The sequence below is a fragment of the Myxine glutinosa genome, chromosome 2 (assembly GCF_964187855.1).
Source record: "Myxine glutinosa chromosome 2, kmMyxGlut1.1, whole genome shotgun sequence".
NCBI lineage: Eukaryota > Metazoa > Chordata > Myxini > Myxiniformes > Myxinidae > Myxine > Myxine glutinosa.
Genome location: NC_136262.1, coordinates 144,143,913 through 144,160,073, shown reverse-complemented (window position 1 = coordinate 144,160,073; position 16,161 = coordinate 144,143,913). Strand labels below are relative to the sequence as shown.

At 44.4% G+C, this 16,161-nt stretch overlaps 1 protein-coding gene across 11 annotated transcripts in view; it reads right to left on the bottom strand.

The window, feature by feature from the left end:
* Positions 1–16,161, bottom strand: part of LOC137421193 (actin-binding LIM protein 1) — a 488,353-nt gene that overhangs the window by 89,032 nt on the left and 383,160 nt on the right. For all 11 annotated transcript variants that reach the window (XM_078771775.1, XM_078771768.1, XM_078771771.1 and 8 more), the window contains one exon: positions 6,682–6,769. In XM_078771775.1, the coding sequence (XP_078627901.1) occupies positions 6,682–6,769 (88 nt within the window). The remainder of the gene's footprint in view (positions 1–6,681; positions 6,770–16,161) is intronic.

Here is a 16,161-nt window from a genome sequence, read left to right as displayed (position 1 = left end):
GGAGGACCGAGGCGTAACGCTTGTTATATCATGCTTCACACCTTCACAAAAGCCCACACGACAAAGCATTAAAGCGCACACCCATACAATGCAAAGCAATGTTTGGAAAGTGTGCGCATGCTGCTTGGGTTCGAGTTCATATCATGTTTGGGTGTGCTGTGTACACATGTTCGGCAACTGAGTATATGTTATGAACACCTGTAAGTCTTTTGGGCTGCTCACCTGTTCCAAGCTCCAATTTAACCACATTATTTAATTTCATCATAATTTGTTCGTTTATTCCTGGTACCTGAAACACCCTGTAACTCATGCCTACTGAAAACAGATTTGGTGGAATCTCAGGTGCATTTTCTATTCAACCATCATGTCATTTTGTTAACAAAACAATTCTCCATGGGTAGGAGCTCCTACGTTGAAAGTTTCTTGCCAATCGCTCAAGCGGTTTTTGCCAATCGCTCAAGCAGTTTCTTTCCAATCACTCAAGTGGTTCGGGTCAATCACTCAAGTGGTTTCTTGCCAATCGCCCAAGCAGTTTCTTGCCAATCACTGAAGCGGTTTCTTGCCAATAACCGAAGCGGTTTCTTGCCAATCACTCAAGTGGTTTCTTGTCAATAACCGAAGCGGTTTCTTGCGAATCACTCAGGTGGTTTCTTGTCAATAACCGAAGCGGTTTCTTGCGAATCACTCAGGTGGTTTCTTGTCAATAACCAAAGCGGTTTCTTGCGAATCACTCAGGTGGTTTCTTGTCAATCACTCAAGTGGTTTCTTGCCAATAACCGAAGCGGTTTCTTGCGAATCACTCAGGTGGTTTCTTGTCAATCACTCAAGTGGTTTCTTGCCAATAACCGAAGCGGTTTCTTGCGAATCACTCAGGTGGTTTCTTGTCAATCACTCAAGTGGTTTCTTGCCAATAACCGAAGCGGTTTCTTCCCAATCACTCAAGTGGTTTCTTGCCAATAACCGAAGCGGTTTCTTCCCAATCACTCAAGTGGTTTCTTGCCAATAACCGAAGCGGTTTCTTGCGAATCACTCAAGTGGTTTCTTGCCAATAACCTAAGCGGTTTCTTGCCAATCACTCGTGGTTTCTTGCCAATAACCGAAGCGGTTTCTTGCCAATAACCGAAGCGGTTTCTTGCCAATAACCGAAGCGGTTTCTTGCCAATCACTCAAGTGGTTTCTTGTCAATCACTGAAGCGGTTTCTTGTCAATCACTGAAGCGGTTTATTGCCAATCACTGAAGCGGTTTCTTGCCAATCACTGAAGCAGTTTCTTGCCAATCACTGAAGCAGTTTCTTGCCAATCACTTAAGCAGTTTCTTGCCAATCACCGAAGGGGTTTCTTGCCAATCACCGAAGTGGTTTCTTGCCAATCACCGAAGCGGTTTCTTGCCAATCACCGAAGTGGTTTCTTGCCAATAACCGAAGCGGTTTCTTGCCAATCACTCAGGTGGTTTCTTGTCAATCACTGAAGCGGTTTATTGCCAATCACTGAAGCAGTTTCTTGCCAATCACTGAAGCAGTTTCTTGCCAATCACCGAAGGAGTTTCTTGCCAATCACCAAAGCGGTTTCTTGTCAATCACCGAAGCGGTTTCTTGCCAATCACCGAAGTGGTTTCTTGCCAATCACCGAAGCGGTTTCTTGCCAATCACCAAAGCGGCTTCTTGCCAATCACCAAAGCGGTTTCTTGCCAATCACAGAAGTGGTTTCTTGCCAATAACCGAAGCAGTTTCTTGCCAATCACTCAAGTGGTTTCTTGTCAATCACTGAAGCGGTTTCTTGCCAATCACTCAGGTGGTTTCTTGTCAATCACTGAAGCGGATTCTTGCCAATCACTGAAGCAGTTTCTTGCCAATCACTGAAGCAGTTTCTTGCCAATCACCGAAGGAGTTTCTTGCCAATCACCGAAGCGGTTTCTTGCCAATCACCGAAGCGGTTTCTTGCCAATCACCGAAGCGGTTTCTTGCCAATAACCGAAGCGGTTTCTTGCCAATAACCGAAGCGGTTTCTTGCCAATCACCGAAGCGGTTTCTTGCCAATAACCGAAGCAGTTTTTTTTTTTTTTTTTTTTGTATACAAGATCGAGGCTCGTGAAAGAGCGAACATTAATCACACAGAAAGACAAACTGACACATAAAACATATAACATCGGGAGCGGTAGACAAGATGGGGAGAGAGGGGGAAGGACACAAACACAACATTTGAGAGCAGGGACCGAGAGACATGGAGACATCGAGAGATCTGAGAGAGGGCGAGGGCTTTGGGGGGGGGGGGGGGGGCATGGGAAGGGGGCGGTGGGAGAGGTATAAAACGTATGGACACTACCAGGACTTCCAGGAAAGAAGTTGGAATTTCAAACAAGGTGGATCTGGGGTGAATTAGCGGGGGTAGAAAAGATCAAGGTTTTGGATGGGGGAAGATAAGAGATGGTGGTGGACAGCTGTTTTAAAGACCTGGAGGGAGGAGTGGGATTGAAGGGAGTGAGGGAGTTTGTTCCAGAGGCGGGAGAAAAGAGGAATGAAAGAGTGAAGGTGAGCAGAGAGCCGAGTTTCGGCAGTTTAACCATCAGAGGGTTGCTGGCAGATCTTGTGCGACCTGTAGGAATATTTGGGGGACAGAGCACAGAGAGAGCTGGGGGTGCAAGGCCGGAGAGGAGTCGGTAGAAGACAGAAAGACCACCTACCTGCCTGCGGTGAGTGAGTGAAAGGCCCTCAGAGATAGCTTCATCACGGGAGATTCCAATAATTCTGAAAGCTTTGGTTTCAACAGCGTGAAGCCGAGCTAGGTGTGAGGCAGGAGCACCGGCCCATAGGGGAGAACAGTATTCCATTGAGCTGCGGATGAAAGCCTTGTATGTGGTGAGGAGCTCAGGTGTGCCGAGGAAGGACTTCGCACGACGGAGGATGCCCAGTCGGCGACTGGCTTTGGAGGCCAGCTTGGAAATGTGGTTTTCCCAAGAAAGATCATGGCAGATAGTGAGACCCAAAATCTTGAGCGACAGAACTTCTTGGAGAGGATTGTTGAGAAAGTAGATGGGAGGGTTGTCCAGTCGATCTTTTCGGAGAGACATAGTAAGAGTGTGAGATTTGTCAGGATTGAAAGACATGTTCCACTTGTTTGACCAGTCTGTGATTTTGTCCAGGTCTTCAGAGAGTGAGGAGGCAGCAGACTGCCGATCTGAGGGAAGAGGAATGGAGCGGCAGAGAGTGGAGTCATCAGCAAAGAGATAGAGAGGATTTTCGAGAGAGTCAGAGAGATCATTGATGAAGACCAGAAAAAGCACGGGGCCCAGAACACTGCCTTGGGGAACTCCAGCCTGAACAGGAAGAGGAGATGAGAGAAACCCATTCAGGGCCACACGTTGACGACGACTAGAGAGGAAGTCCGCCAGCCATGCGTGGAGATTTCCATGGATCCCAAAGGAGGAGAGTTTGGTGAGCAGAGCGGGGTGCCAGACCGTGTCGAAGGCACGTGATATGTCGAGGGAGACAGCTCTAATTTCCTGTTTGGCATTGAGGACCTCCATCCATTGTTGAGACAGCAGAAGCAGCATGACCAGAGTAGAGTGACCTGGTCTGAAACCAAATTGATGATCAGAGATCAAGCCATTGGAGAAGAGGAAAGATTTCATATCCGAAGCAATGATGGATTCCATGACTTTGCTGATAATTGGGAGAAGGCTGATTGGTCTGTAGTTGCTAGGATCTGTTTTTGCACCTTTTTTGTGCAAAGCGGTGATGTTGGCTGATTTCCAAGCAGATGGCAGTTGACCTTGAGCAAAAGAGAGGGTGAAGAGAACAGCGAGAGGGTGAGATAGAGCGGCAGAGCAGGATTTTAGGACCCGTGGGCTGATGCCGTCGGGTCCAGTTGCAGAATCAGAGTTGAGGGTTGACAGAAACTTTTCCACCTTGTCAGGAGGAAAGGACACGGAGTCCAGGAGCAGCAGGGTACGACTGGGTATGGTGGGTACAGAGAGGGATGGGTTTGGGACACAAGATTTAGAGGCAAACACAGAGTTGAGGCATTCAGCTTTTTCACGTGCGGAGTCAGCTGTGTAGCCATTTGAGGTAAGGGAGGGGATGGAGGGGGAACAAACACCAGAAACGGATTTGACCAGACGCCACCAGGATTTGGAAGAGGGAGACAGATAAGAGAGTTCGGTCTTGAGAACGGAGAGATATTGTTTCCTGGCTCTCCTGAGGGTGGACACACACTTGTTTCGGGCTTTGTGAAAGGAAATGAGATTTCCTTCCGTTGGATTTGCTTTCCAGGAGACGAAGGCAAGTTGTTTCTGGGCAACAGCCTCACCACAAGATTCTTGCCAATAACCGAAGCGGTTTCTTGCCAATCACTCAAGTGGTTTCTTGTCAATCACTGAAGCAGTTTCTTGCCAATCACTCAGGTGGTTTCTTGTCAATCACTGAAGCGGTTTATTGCCAATCACTGAAGCGGATTCTTGCCAATCACTGAAGCAGTTTCTTGCCAATCACTGAAGCAGTTTCTTGCCAATCACTGAAGCAGTTTCTTGCCAATCACCGAAGGAGTTTCTTGCCAATCACTGAAGCGGTTTCTTGCCAATCACCGAAGCGGTTTCTTGCCAATCACCGAAGCGGTTTCTTGCCAATCACCGAAGCGGTTTCTTGCCAATCACCGAAGTGGTTTCTTGCCAATCACCGAAGTGGTTTCTTGCCAATCACCGAAGCGGTTTCTTGCCAATCACCAAAGCAGTTTCTTGCCAATCACCGAAGCGGCTTCTTGCCAATCACTGAAGCGGTTTCTTGCCAATCACTGAAACGGTTTCTTGCCAATCACTGAAGCGGTTTCTTGCCAATCACTGAAAGGGTTTCTTGACAATCACTGAAATGGTTTCTTGACAATCACTGAAACGGTTTCTAGCCAATCACAAAAGTGGTTTCTTGCCAATCACTCAAGTGGTTTCTTGTCAATTACTGAAGCAGTTTTTTGCCAATCACTGAAGTGATTTTTGGCTAATCGCTCAAGCAGTTCCTTTCCAATCGCTCGTGGTTTCTTGCCAATTGCTCAAGCAGTTTATTGCCCATCGCTCACGAGGTTTCTTGCCAATCGCTCAAGAGGTTTCTGACCAATCATTCAAGAGGTTTCTTGCCAACCACTCAAGAGGTTTCTTGCCAACCACTCAAGAGGTCTCTTGCCAATCACTCAAGTGGTTTCTTGCCAATCACTGAAGCGGTTTCTTGCCAATCACTGAAGCAGTTTCTTGCCAATCACCGAAGCGGTTTCTTGCCAATCACTGGAACGGTTTCTTGCCAATCACCGAAACGGTTTCTTGCCAATCACCGAAACGGTTCCTTGCCAATCACTGAAGCGGTTTTGTGCCAATCACTGAAGCGGTTTCTTGACAATCACTGAAGCGGTTTCTTGACAATCAATGAAGCGGTTAAGAGCAAACGAATTTAAAAGCAAATGAAAGTGAAAAAAAGTGAGGACAGAAGAAAAAAAGAAGTGAGGGCCTTGGCCGACATTCCACAACATGATCAAGGATGGTTGTGAATGCCAATTACAAGTTAATAAATCCAATTTAACTATAATTTAACTGATGATATTGGTATCTCAGGTAAAGATGCCATGTTGTGATGTTGATTTGTCCACTGTCTCTCCATTGAACATTTATCACACAATCTCTCAAGGACATGGTGGAACTTGTACATTTATTACCCTGCGCTCGCAAAGCGAAAAGCAGGGCTAGGCATTCGGTTGCGTACGTGCATACTGTACGTGCGTACGTGCGTGCATGTCTGCATTTTAAAAATTCATTTTCTCGGCAACCGCTGGTCCAATTGACACGAAATTTTACCACAGGAGCGCCTCCTCCTGTAGAATATTTTAATGATAATTATGACATCGGTCACGTAGTACAGGTGTCATCTTTGAAAAACCGAAAAACGTTATACCTCTATCTCCAAAACCGCTGCATGGAAAAAATTGAAACGTGGCTCATTGTAAATAACTGCATATGGGGAATAGGTGTTGTTAACGATGACGTCATTGGTGCCATAATTATGACGCCATAATTCGACAGGGACAACGCTTGGTCTGATCAGTTTGAAATGTATTGAGCGTGATCTATGCAACAATTATATTTGAGAATATAAAGTTATGACGTCATCGCTCACGTCGTCTGGCAGCCATATTGTATCAAAGAAAAAATACGTTCAAAAACAGAAGAGTTGGCTCGCACCAAGTTGACTGCGCAGGGTAAGTATTCTATGAATACCATCTAGTTACTTGGAGGGAAAGGACATTAGACAACAGTAAGACAAGTGTGTGCACTTTTATATAAATTACAACAAGTACATTATAATACAATGGTAAAATGCACATTGCACATGGGATTTGAACCTGGGAATCTAACATCAGAAAGTATGGGAATGCCAAACTGCCGAAACTTTTGTGTTTATTTATGGACTTCCAAGAAAGGAATTCGTTTTTTAATGTTCTCGTCATACAACGTTCATGAGCCTGAGGTAGTATTTCTGTAAAAGCTGGAAGGAGATGGAGGTGTTGTTGTTGTTGTTGTTTTTTGTATGCTTAGTGTAGGAGCGTATGAGAGTAAACACATATAACATATAATGAAGTTATGAGCAAGCTTGACATCATATACTATTGGCGAATGTTCTGTACCTGCTCGACAGGTAAACTCAATACCTTGCATGAACATCTCTTCGCCTTCGTTGAAGGTTTGCTTGCAGCGGACACATCGTGCACAGCTTGGGTGGTAGTGCTTTTCTCCTGCCTGCAGACACAGCAAACATGACACTTCACATTGTTGTGTACCCCCAAGGCCTGGAGCTGCTTTTTTGTGCATGTGATTGTTTCACATCCGTTTTGTGCTTGCATCGGCATTCTTACAGCCATTACTTTTACCCTAACCTTCAACCCTCCCTCTCCAGCTTTCCCCCCAATCATTTGCATAGTCTGTGACTAAATAATTGAAAGAAGTGGCTGAGTGAAGATTTGTTAATCTGACGTCATATATCTACAAACCCTTAAAACATCTGAAATAACATCGAAGTTGGAATTTCGGATTAAAACAACACAAAGTAATAGAGGCGTAACGTAGCTCTACGCATAACATCAAGTTGATTTTAGTTGTAAGTCTAATGCTAACCTCATTGATGGTGATCCATGTGACCAATTTGTTTTTGTCATAGTTACATGTCTTATATAGGATACTAGCCTGGTGTTGGTTTAGCGGTTAGGGTGCCGGCTTGGGATCCTAGGATCCTGGGTTTGAATCCCGGTTGATCGCTGAATTAACACCAGGGGGGTTGACTCAACCTGACATCCTTCCGAGGTCAGCAAATTGAGCACCAGTTCACTGGTAATTCCCTGTGTGTCCCAAAAGGCGACGAACAAGGTTGGCGGCAGGAAGGGCATCCGGCCATAAAACATTGCTTCAAAAAAAGGGGACCACGGTGCCCTAAAAAGGCCAACCCCTGCTCTGCGGGGGAAAATGGCCTCTAAAGGTGGTCTCTTATATAGGATACATGAACACAGTGATACAGACTTAACAAGACAGAGCAATCAGACATTGCAGACCATCGGCAGGACGTGTTTGTGTGGCTTTGTCCTTTGGGTCCTCGGGGTCTTTTGGTGACTTTGGTTATTTTAAGTCCTTTGTCTTTTGGGTCTTTTGGGTCATCTGGGTATTTTTGGTCCTCTGGGTCTTTTGAATAGTTTGGGTCCTCTGCATCTTCAGGTTTTTCATGGTTTTAATCGGTCTGAGGGTTGAAAGGGATCTTGGGGGTCTTAGAGTTATAAAGGGTGTTGGGTTCTAAAGGCTCTAAAGCATCTTAAAGGGTCTTGGGGTTTTAAGGGTTAAAATTGACAATCTCAATCATAGCTCAGGTCAATCCGATGAAAATTGATGATTTTTAATATGAAAATTGATTTTAGATGTTTGACCTCGAGTTGACCTTTGATATTTTGCCCTAAAAAATAGTTGGCTTCCCAATTCAGTGAGGCACTATGCTTTGCCATGTTTTGTCTTGTTTTGCATATCATATGCTGTGTATTGTATGCACTATGCACACACATTTTTCTGCATTTTATATATTGCTGCGTTTGTGGGGGTAGATGGAGGAATCCCATAGTAAAGATAGGATTGTATAGTTGTAGCATGGACCGTGGACGTGTCGGAGGCATCTCGAGGTATTTAAGTAGGGAAACTGTAGCTTAAGATTGTTTATGTGGCTTCACAAAAAGGGTGAAGCTATGTTAACTAGGTAGGGATTAAAGTTAGTTTTCCTCAGTATGTGCCTGCCCTCGGTGGCCTTTTCCCAAGGTTTTTATGCATCATAGGTCACATGATTTGGCAGCCATATTGCATTGAAAGAAAATATTAAATAATGTCGCCGGAGGCATTATGTTTTCATGTTGTCCGTCCGTCCGTCCGTACAGGCTAAACCTCGTTTTTCTCAGCGAGCATATGTCCGATTGAGACAAAACTTTCAGGGTAGGAGTGACACCCATGCAGAATGTTTTTATCATAATTGTGACGTCATAGGTCACGTGGTATGGCAGCCATCTTGGATTAAAAGCAGATAATTAAAATATTATTTCTGGGAAACCGCTCAATGGAAAAAATTGAAACTTGGCACATTGTCAAGTACTCCCAATGCGGAACAAAAACATGATAATGTTGACATCATAGGTGAAGTGGTATACCAACCAAAAATGTTTTAATCAAATTCCTTATCTTAAAAATCTGAAATTGCATGCACATGATCTATGACCCATTTGTATTGAAATATTAAATTGATGACATCATAGGTCACATGATTTGGCAGCCACATTACATTGAAAGAAAATATTAAATAATTATATCTCTGAAACTGCTCACCCTATCGATATTGAAACCGCTCAAAATTTAACAAATATCATCAAACAGCACTCTTGCATATAGTTTGAAAATAATGATGTCATATGTCACGTGGTTTGGCAGCCATCTTGGATAGAAAACAAACCTTATCCGATCAACACGAAACTTCACAAACGTGATCCCCTACCCATACATATGCAGAGTGATGGCATCTACCCATTGTGGGATGATGCAGATGCATATTGGCGACACAGTTGCATTGTTCTAGCTACAACTACAACCAGGCCAGCCATGCAAAGCCTCCGTTAAACAACAATAACCGTCCACTGCATGCCGAAATAACTCAGAACATAGCCGATCGGACTAAGCCCCACCTCCAAAAAGAGCGGAGCCAGAAGGCCACACCCCCAAAGTTCGTCATTGTTCAAGAGGACTTGGGGTCATTCAACAGAGCTTGGCGATTGGTCTGTGTGACATTAGGGAGAGAAGGTTCTGGAGAGAAATGGACGTTGGTAAAAGGAGCTTGAGGAGAAAAGAGAGAAGCTTGTTTTGCCTGTGTGGGTGGCTGTGAGGAGAACTGTAAAAGCTTTTGATGCTTTTTGGGAGCTTTGCAAGTGGAAGTGAGGAGGTTTTGGCAACTGTGGTGTTCTTCGGAGGTGTAGCAGGCCAAGAGCGAGGAGAAGGAGGTCGTCCCGTCTGCTTGCCTCACGCAGGTGGCTGCTATTTGCTTCAAAGACTACCAAGCTCCTAAAAGCCATTTGGGACCAGAGCTGAGTGCCGGCTGGCTAAAGGCATTGTATTTTATTTGTCCCCTTTGGTGTATGTATTTGAGTTTGCGTGTGAGGTACCTCAGTTAGAATTTTAGGTTTAACTTCAACTTTTATTTCAACACTTTCGTATTACATTATTTTCATTAAATCATTATTTGTTGAATTTACTGTCATATCTGTTCGTTGTGGGTTCTGGATTAAACCCTTGTGCTGTTCAGGTAAACGCTTTGTTTCCTTCCATCCGCGCGCCACAAAATAACCGCTATATATTTGGCTTGTTCGCCTCGGCGTTAAAACTGTTTGGTTGTCTGCCACTGGTGATCTCAATCGCTGGCAATCTAGCAACACCGCAACACCACCACCACCAACACACCAACACACCAACACACACACACACACACACACACACACACACACCCTTTACCAAGGATAAACCAAAACACAGAAGATCAGCGTTGTTCAACAATACACAATACACAATATACAAATATCTGCTGACCCAGCAATGCAATGCAAGTTCAAAAAAATGAATACAAATCCTTCCCTCAGGATAAATGAAACCGCAGGATATACGACCAAGTCGTACAAGAAAACAACAATAGGAAATGTCCACGGACATGTGGAGATAAATAAATAATTAATTAAAGGACAGGGGCCGGGACAAGACAGACACCACAAACAAAACACCCCAACAGATATCCCTATCTAATACCAAGGTGAGGGAGGGTTTGCAAAATAATATTTGCCCGGGTATAAAATAAAAGGAGAAAATAAACAGTAATGGAAAGAGAATGAGGGGAAGGGATTCAAGCCTGTTTAGGATGACTCCCCGCGGCCCGGTCCCAGCCGTAGGCTCCAAAGATGGCGCCTTCACCCTCCTCTCTCTTTCCCGAGTCATGTCCTCACCCTCCACAAGCCAATCGATCAGCGCAACTTTGAATTCTTCCAACATCGGGAAACAGCACATCTCCTCTGGTAGGCGAAGACGATACTCGCCGAGCACTACACGCTTCCGCGCTCTCCCATCGGACGCCTCATGTACGAGGCCCCCATAGCCATAGGCCTTCTTCTTCACCAATTCCGTACCGGTCCCTCCTACGCAAACCGTGCCTCTAACTGACAGCCCTCGGGAGGGATTACCGCACTTCTCCACAGATGGTTAAGTCCCTCGCCGCAAAAACCCGGTGCTCATCCCACTTTTTGTTTCCACCTTTCACTTTTCCCGCCGGCAAGCCTTCAAGCCAGCCGCGCTTCTTCTTCTCGCCTCTCTTGTTTTTCAATTCCTTCTCAAAAAACACACACACACGAAATTATGTAGAGGCCTTGAGGGGGGGAGGCGGGAGGGGGGGGACAGAAGGTAGATAAGGAAGGTTTTTTCAAAAAGATACATAAAAGTCCTGGGAAGTCCTGGGTTAAAAATGCCAAGATATATAAAAAAAAAAAATCGCAGGGCGATGTATCATACACCGTCCAAATAGCTCAAAATGTCGACATATCTGAAAACTTCGCTTTTTTTTACTGTTAAGATATATTACTTTTCCGTTTGATAACAGTCGTCACAAAAACGTCAACAATGATGCCGACATATATTTCTTCGTTCTTATTTCATTCAACATTATTATCCGGAAGTAAATGTTCACGTGTCCATTTCACGTGTGCATGGACATGTCATTCACATTTGTAAAAATACTAGTACCCGACTGCAAAGCCGCAATGAGCCGGCGGAGCCAAAGCCTCTTGCCACTATTTTACCCATCACTATGGCATCAGTAGGTTAGGTAGTTGGTAGTAGGTAGGTGCAGTAGGTGTAGTAGGTGTAGTAGGTGTAGTAGGTGTAGTAGGTACCATTTGCATTCTGGATGAGATTAAAATTGATAAAATTTACTTCTTGATTAATTCGGTGAATTCCGTCTCAACTTCGGATATTTCCAGCCATGAAAAACTATCCCCGACGGCCGCGAGATTTCTAAAAAATAATTCTTCGTCAATTTTAGAATATTTGACGCCGTTTTCACGCTTAATAAGCTTTAAAAAAATATTTTTCAAATGCTCGAATCTCATTGGTTCCGGTGTTTGGTGACGATTTTCGTTGAAGATAACGAGGTTGGTCTTAACGTATTTTAATTACAAATTAGAGGTGCATTAGATTGTGAATCAAACAAAGACGGGTGAAACAAACTCCTATTGAACTTTTTCGCAATTGCTTTATGCAAACTTCCACATCCGGTCGATGGCGGCCTCCATTGCGTGATTTGGTTTTAGAAATATTTTTTCAAATGCTCGAATCTCATTGGTTCCGGTGTTTGGTGATGCTTTTCGTTGAACATAACCAGGCCCGTGCGGGCCGAGGTTGGTCTTAAAGTATTTTAATTATCAATTAGAGGTGCATAAGATTGTGAATCAAACAAAGACGGGCGAAAGAAACTCCTATTGAACATTTTTCAATTTGTTATGCATACTTCCGCATCTGCAAGATGGCGGCCTCCATTGCGCTTTGGAATTCTCAAGCCAAGGCATAATCTGGTTTTCGACATAATACGTACGCGTTTATTGACAACACCGGCTTCGCCGGCTATAAATGAACAGACGGGAAATTGCTGAGATATTTCGTTTGGAGCGATTATACACCGCCCAAAGGAAAAAATTTCACCCAGAAACCGAGTGAATTCACGGAGCGAATGTCATCGAATTTCACCGAGTTTCAGGAAATTACGCGAGATATTTATTCGTTTTTATTTTATTAGTTATGTGCACGTACACTTTAAACATGTATATACATGTCGGATGTGGGATATATACATGTGGGACATGTGGGATGTGTGTGTATATATTATTATATATGTGTGTACGTGTGTATACATATATATATATATGTGTGTGTGTGTGTGTGTGTGTGTGTGTGTATATGTGTGCATGTGTGTCGGTGTACATGTGTGTTTGTGCATGTGTGTGTACATGTGTGGATGTGTATGTGTGTGTGTGTGACCCACTCTCCCTCGTGTGCGTGATGTGGGAGGGAGAGGATTTGATCTCTTAAAGTCACATTTTACATGCGATGTAATAACACATTTCAAACTGTATTTCCCATGTGCACGCACATGCATTCACATGTTATCAGAAGTAAATACAATGTGTTGATTACATTATTTGTGGATCTGATAAATTGGCAGTAACCATTTTGTGAAACTGCATGTGCAGGTGCAGCATCTAACTGAATATGTCAAAATGTCACACACGCCCATGCCCGTGGGATTCCCACGGCTGACCCCACTAATATATATATATATATATATATATATATATATATATATATATATATATATATATATATATATATATATATATATATATATATATATATATATATATATATATTGTTACGGACGCGGTTTAGATGTTATTTTGACCGAGCGGTTGGTATGACCGCGACCGAACAGTTATTCCCCGACTAGACCCCGATTCCACCCAGACGTTGACCAAATCGCGCTATGCTAAATCAATGATGGAAAGGACACAACGACTGGGATAGATGAAACGACGCAAGGGGTACAGTTCTCAAGACCTCCGGAGGAGGGTATAATTACAGTGGTGGAGAAAAGGGGGTAGATTACACGGCAGAGTGAGGTAAAAGACACAGAAGAGATGGGCACTTAATTACAGTCTTATCTTATCCCAGACAGACCACAGACAAACGGAACAAGGCTGACTTACACAGGGATTGATGGCAGGAAGGGACAGGTAGTCGATAGCACAAGGTGCACCTTGGCTCGGGGACAGGATAAAGCACGGTCCAGTCCAGAGATGCGGGGAGGCCTCACAGCGCTCGGAGGGTACGTCTTGCTTGCTCCAAGCTCAGCGCGCATCTGACGTCACCTCCCTCTTCCTGCGCATGCTCAGCGGGGAGTGACACGCCCTCGGCTGGTTGGCTCCGCCCCAGATGGGACCGGTCCGCCGCTTCCATTGGGTGCGGGGGTTACCGGGCTCCGCCCTTGACGAGGAGCTGACGACAGGGAGCCCCTATTTGGTAACCCCGTCGAGCACATGTTCGATGGCGGCTCGTTGGGAAGGCCTCATGCCCTCCCAACACCCCCTACCAACCAAGCCGGAGTGAGGACGCGCACTCCCTGTGCATGCCGCCGCCGTTGCTGTTGTTGTTGTTGCTGAACCGTGAGGAAGAGCTGCGGGGAGGTATTGGGAGGTCCTAAACTTCCTAACGGTGCCATACAATCACATTCTGGTGCAACGAAGGGTCAGAATTAATGGAAACGAGTCCTTAACTGACATAGACTAAGAATAACTAGCAAGATGTCCTATAGTTGTCTTACATGAGATGCGGTGAACCTGGGCACGACATTTAATGGGGGAAATAGGGGGAGGTCGGGTCTACAGAGTGTTGTTTACAGAAAATGGGACTAGGGAATGGGGGATTGGGGATACTTGGGAAGTATTGAGGAAATAGGGGAATATTTACAAGCGGATATGGATGGATGCGAATCCCATATCCGCAACAATATATATATATATATATATTACATCAGGATAACATGATGGATCGGTTGAACGTGATCACCCGAGCTGAGTCCTGGGTTCAAGTCGTGGGTCTATGAAAACTGCCGTTCTGGTGACGTGCCCACAGGAATCATTACATCATAGCTCATATACTTGTTTCTGGAAACAGACGTCTATCTGTCTTTCCGATTTGAAATCAAATCTGGATGTTCAAAATATCTCCTGGCATGCAGGGTTGGACGATATGGGTCTAAAGATACCTATTAAGTGAGCATGCAAGTTTAAGGGCATACCAAAATGAATACAATTAAGTAGGTTTGCCTTGAACAACAGATGGCCATGAAGAATTGTTTCACTCCCATATGACACATTGCACAGCATTACTGAGCTATATTTGGCCACAGGATATTTCTGGTGATGTTTGGCCTGTTGAAGCATGGCTGGTGCTGACTCTGTGCGTTGATTCCCAAAGAAAAGAAATAATCTAGTCTGTGTGGACAAGGCCTTACAGGGATCAAGCACCATCACTTTGGACTCGTTCTCGCTTTTATACAGAGGAACGTGACGGCATTGCATGAATACCCCATGGGCTGCAAAGCAGACAACAGTATAACATTTTGCAACAGCACACATGAACAGGACATCACACAAATTTTGCTACCGCCATTAATAAGAGTGCTGAAGTAGGAAGTGCTCTGCAAACACTTTTCTTTTCCGACCTGCTGTGACAGTTGGTGTGCTCATGTCAACAAGAGAAGGCCGACTGGGTTTCCACTCACCGGGTGCACATTCTTCACCTCTTGGTTGGAATGCCCTGTTATCTGGAGGACTACAAAGCCTGACTAGACTTACTACCAATTCAAAGCCATCCGTAAAATCAGGAGACAGCAGCTTGACTTGCTTGAAAAAATAAAGCATTTACACACAGATTACTTTCAAAACTTCTCTTGGGGCCTTCAGTAAATAATTGTTTGTGTGTGTGTGCGTGTGTGTCTACAGTATCAAAGATGAATATCTCTCTCCAGGCACACAACATCAAATACAATTTAAATTCCAGGGTTGATGTTCAGCTGGCAAGCCAAAACACAGGTGTCAACATTAACACAGACAACACAGACAGACAGACAACACAGCTGAGTCATTAACTAAGGGTAGCATTGACATGGACAAATCAACATGTGTGACGCAGAGAGCAAAAGGTGTCACAATCTTACAGGCGGCTATTTTCGGCAAACGAAAGGTGTCGCCATCTTGCATGTGACCATTTTCAGCATACAAAAGGTGTTGCAATCTTGCAGGTGACGTCCACAACCTTTTGAGATATCTTGTGCACAAAGAGACAGACAAACAGACAGACAGTGGTGAAAACGCAACCTCCATCTACCTTCGGTGGCAGAAATAATAAGCACAATACTTAAACTAGAACGACGGCACTCGGTAGAGAGCATACCTCCGCCTGGTTGGCCATATCACTCAATGGTGAAGTATCACTTAAAAAATTAAATAATTCTTATATCCGAATCCATATTCAGATCTTCACCATAATCAAATCGATTTTTCTTTGTCCTTTTTAGACACCCAACCAGTCCACAAAGTTTTGTCCAAATATGACCATAACTTTTTGAGATATCCTGCTATGTATCGTTTTTGGCCCAATCTCCCAATGGTGAAGAATCACTCAAAAAAATTCTGGTAGCCGGATCCGAATCCTGATCTTCACCAAAATCTAATCATTTCGTCCTTGTGACATACGCTATCTCTCTGTCAAATTTCCTCCGAATCCATCCACAACTCTGAGATATTTCGTTCACAAACAAACAAACAAACAAATGAAAAATTGGTCAGAAACCGAGGACTTGCCGGAATGTACTTTTTTATCGGCCATTTTGGATCAAAATAATAATACATAAGGTCATGGGTTTAATCCCTGCTTGAGAGAATGCCAACCCCTCCCCGCCATCACGGCCGTCTCTCCAACTCACAATCCCATGAGATATGCGGAAAGGACGACCCAAAACCAATTAT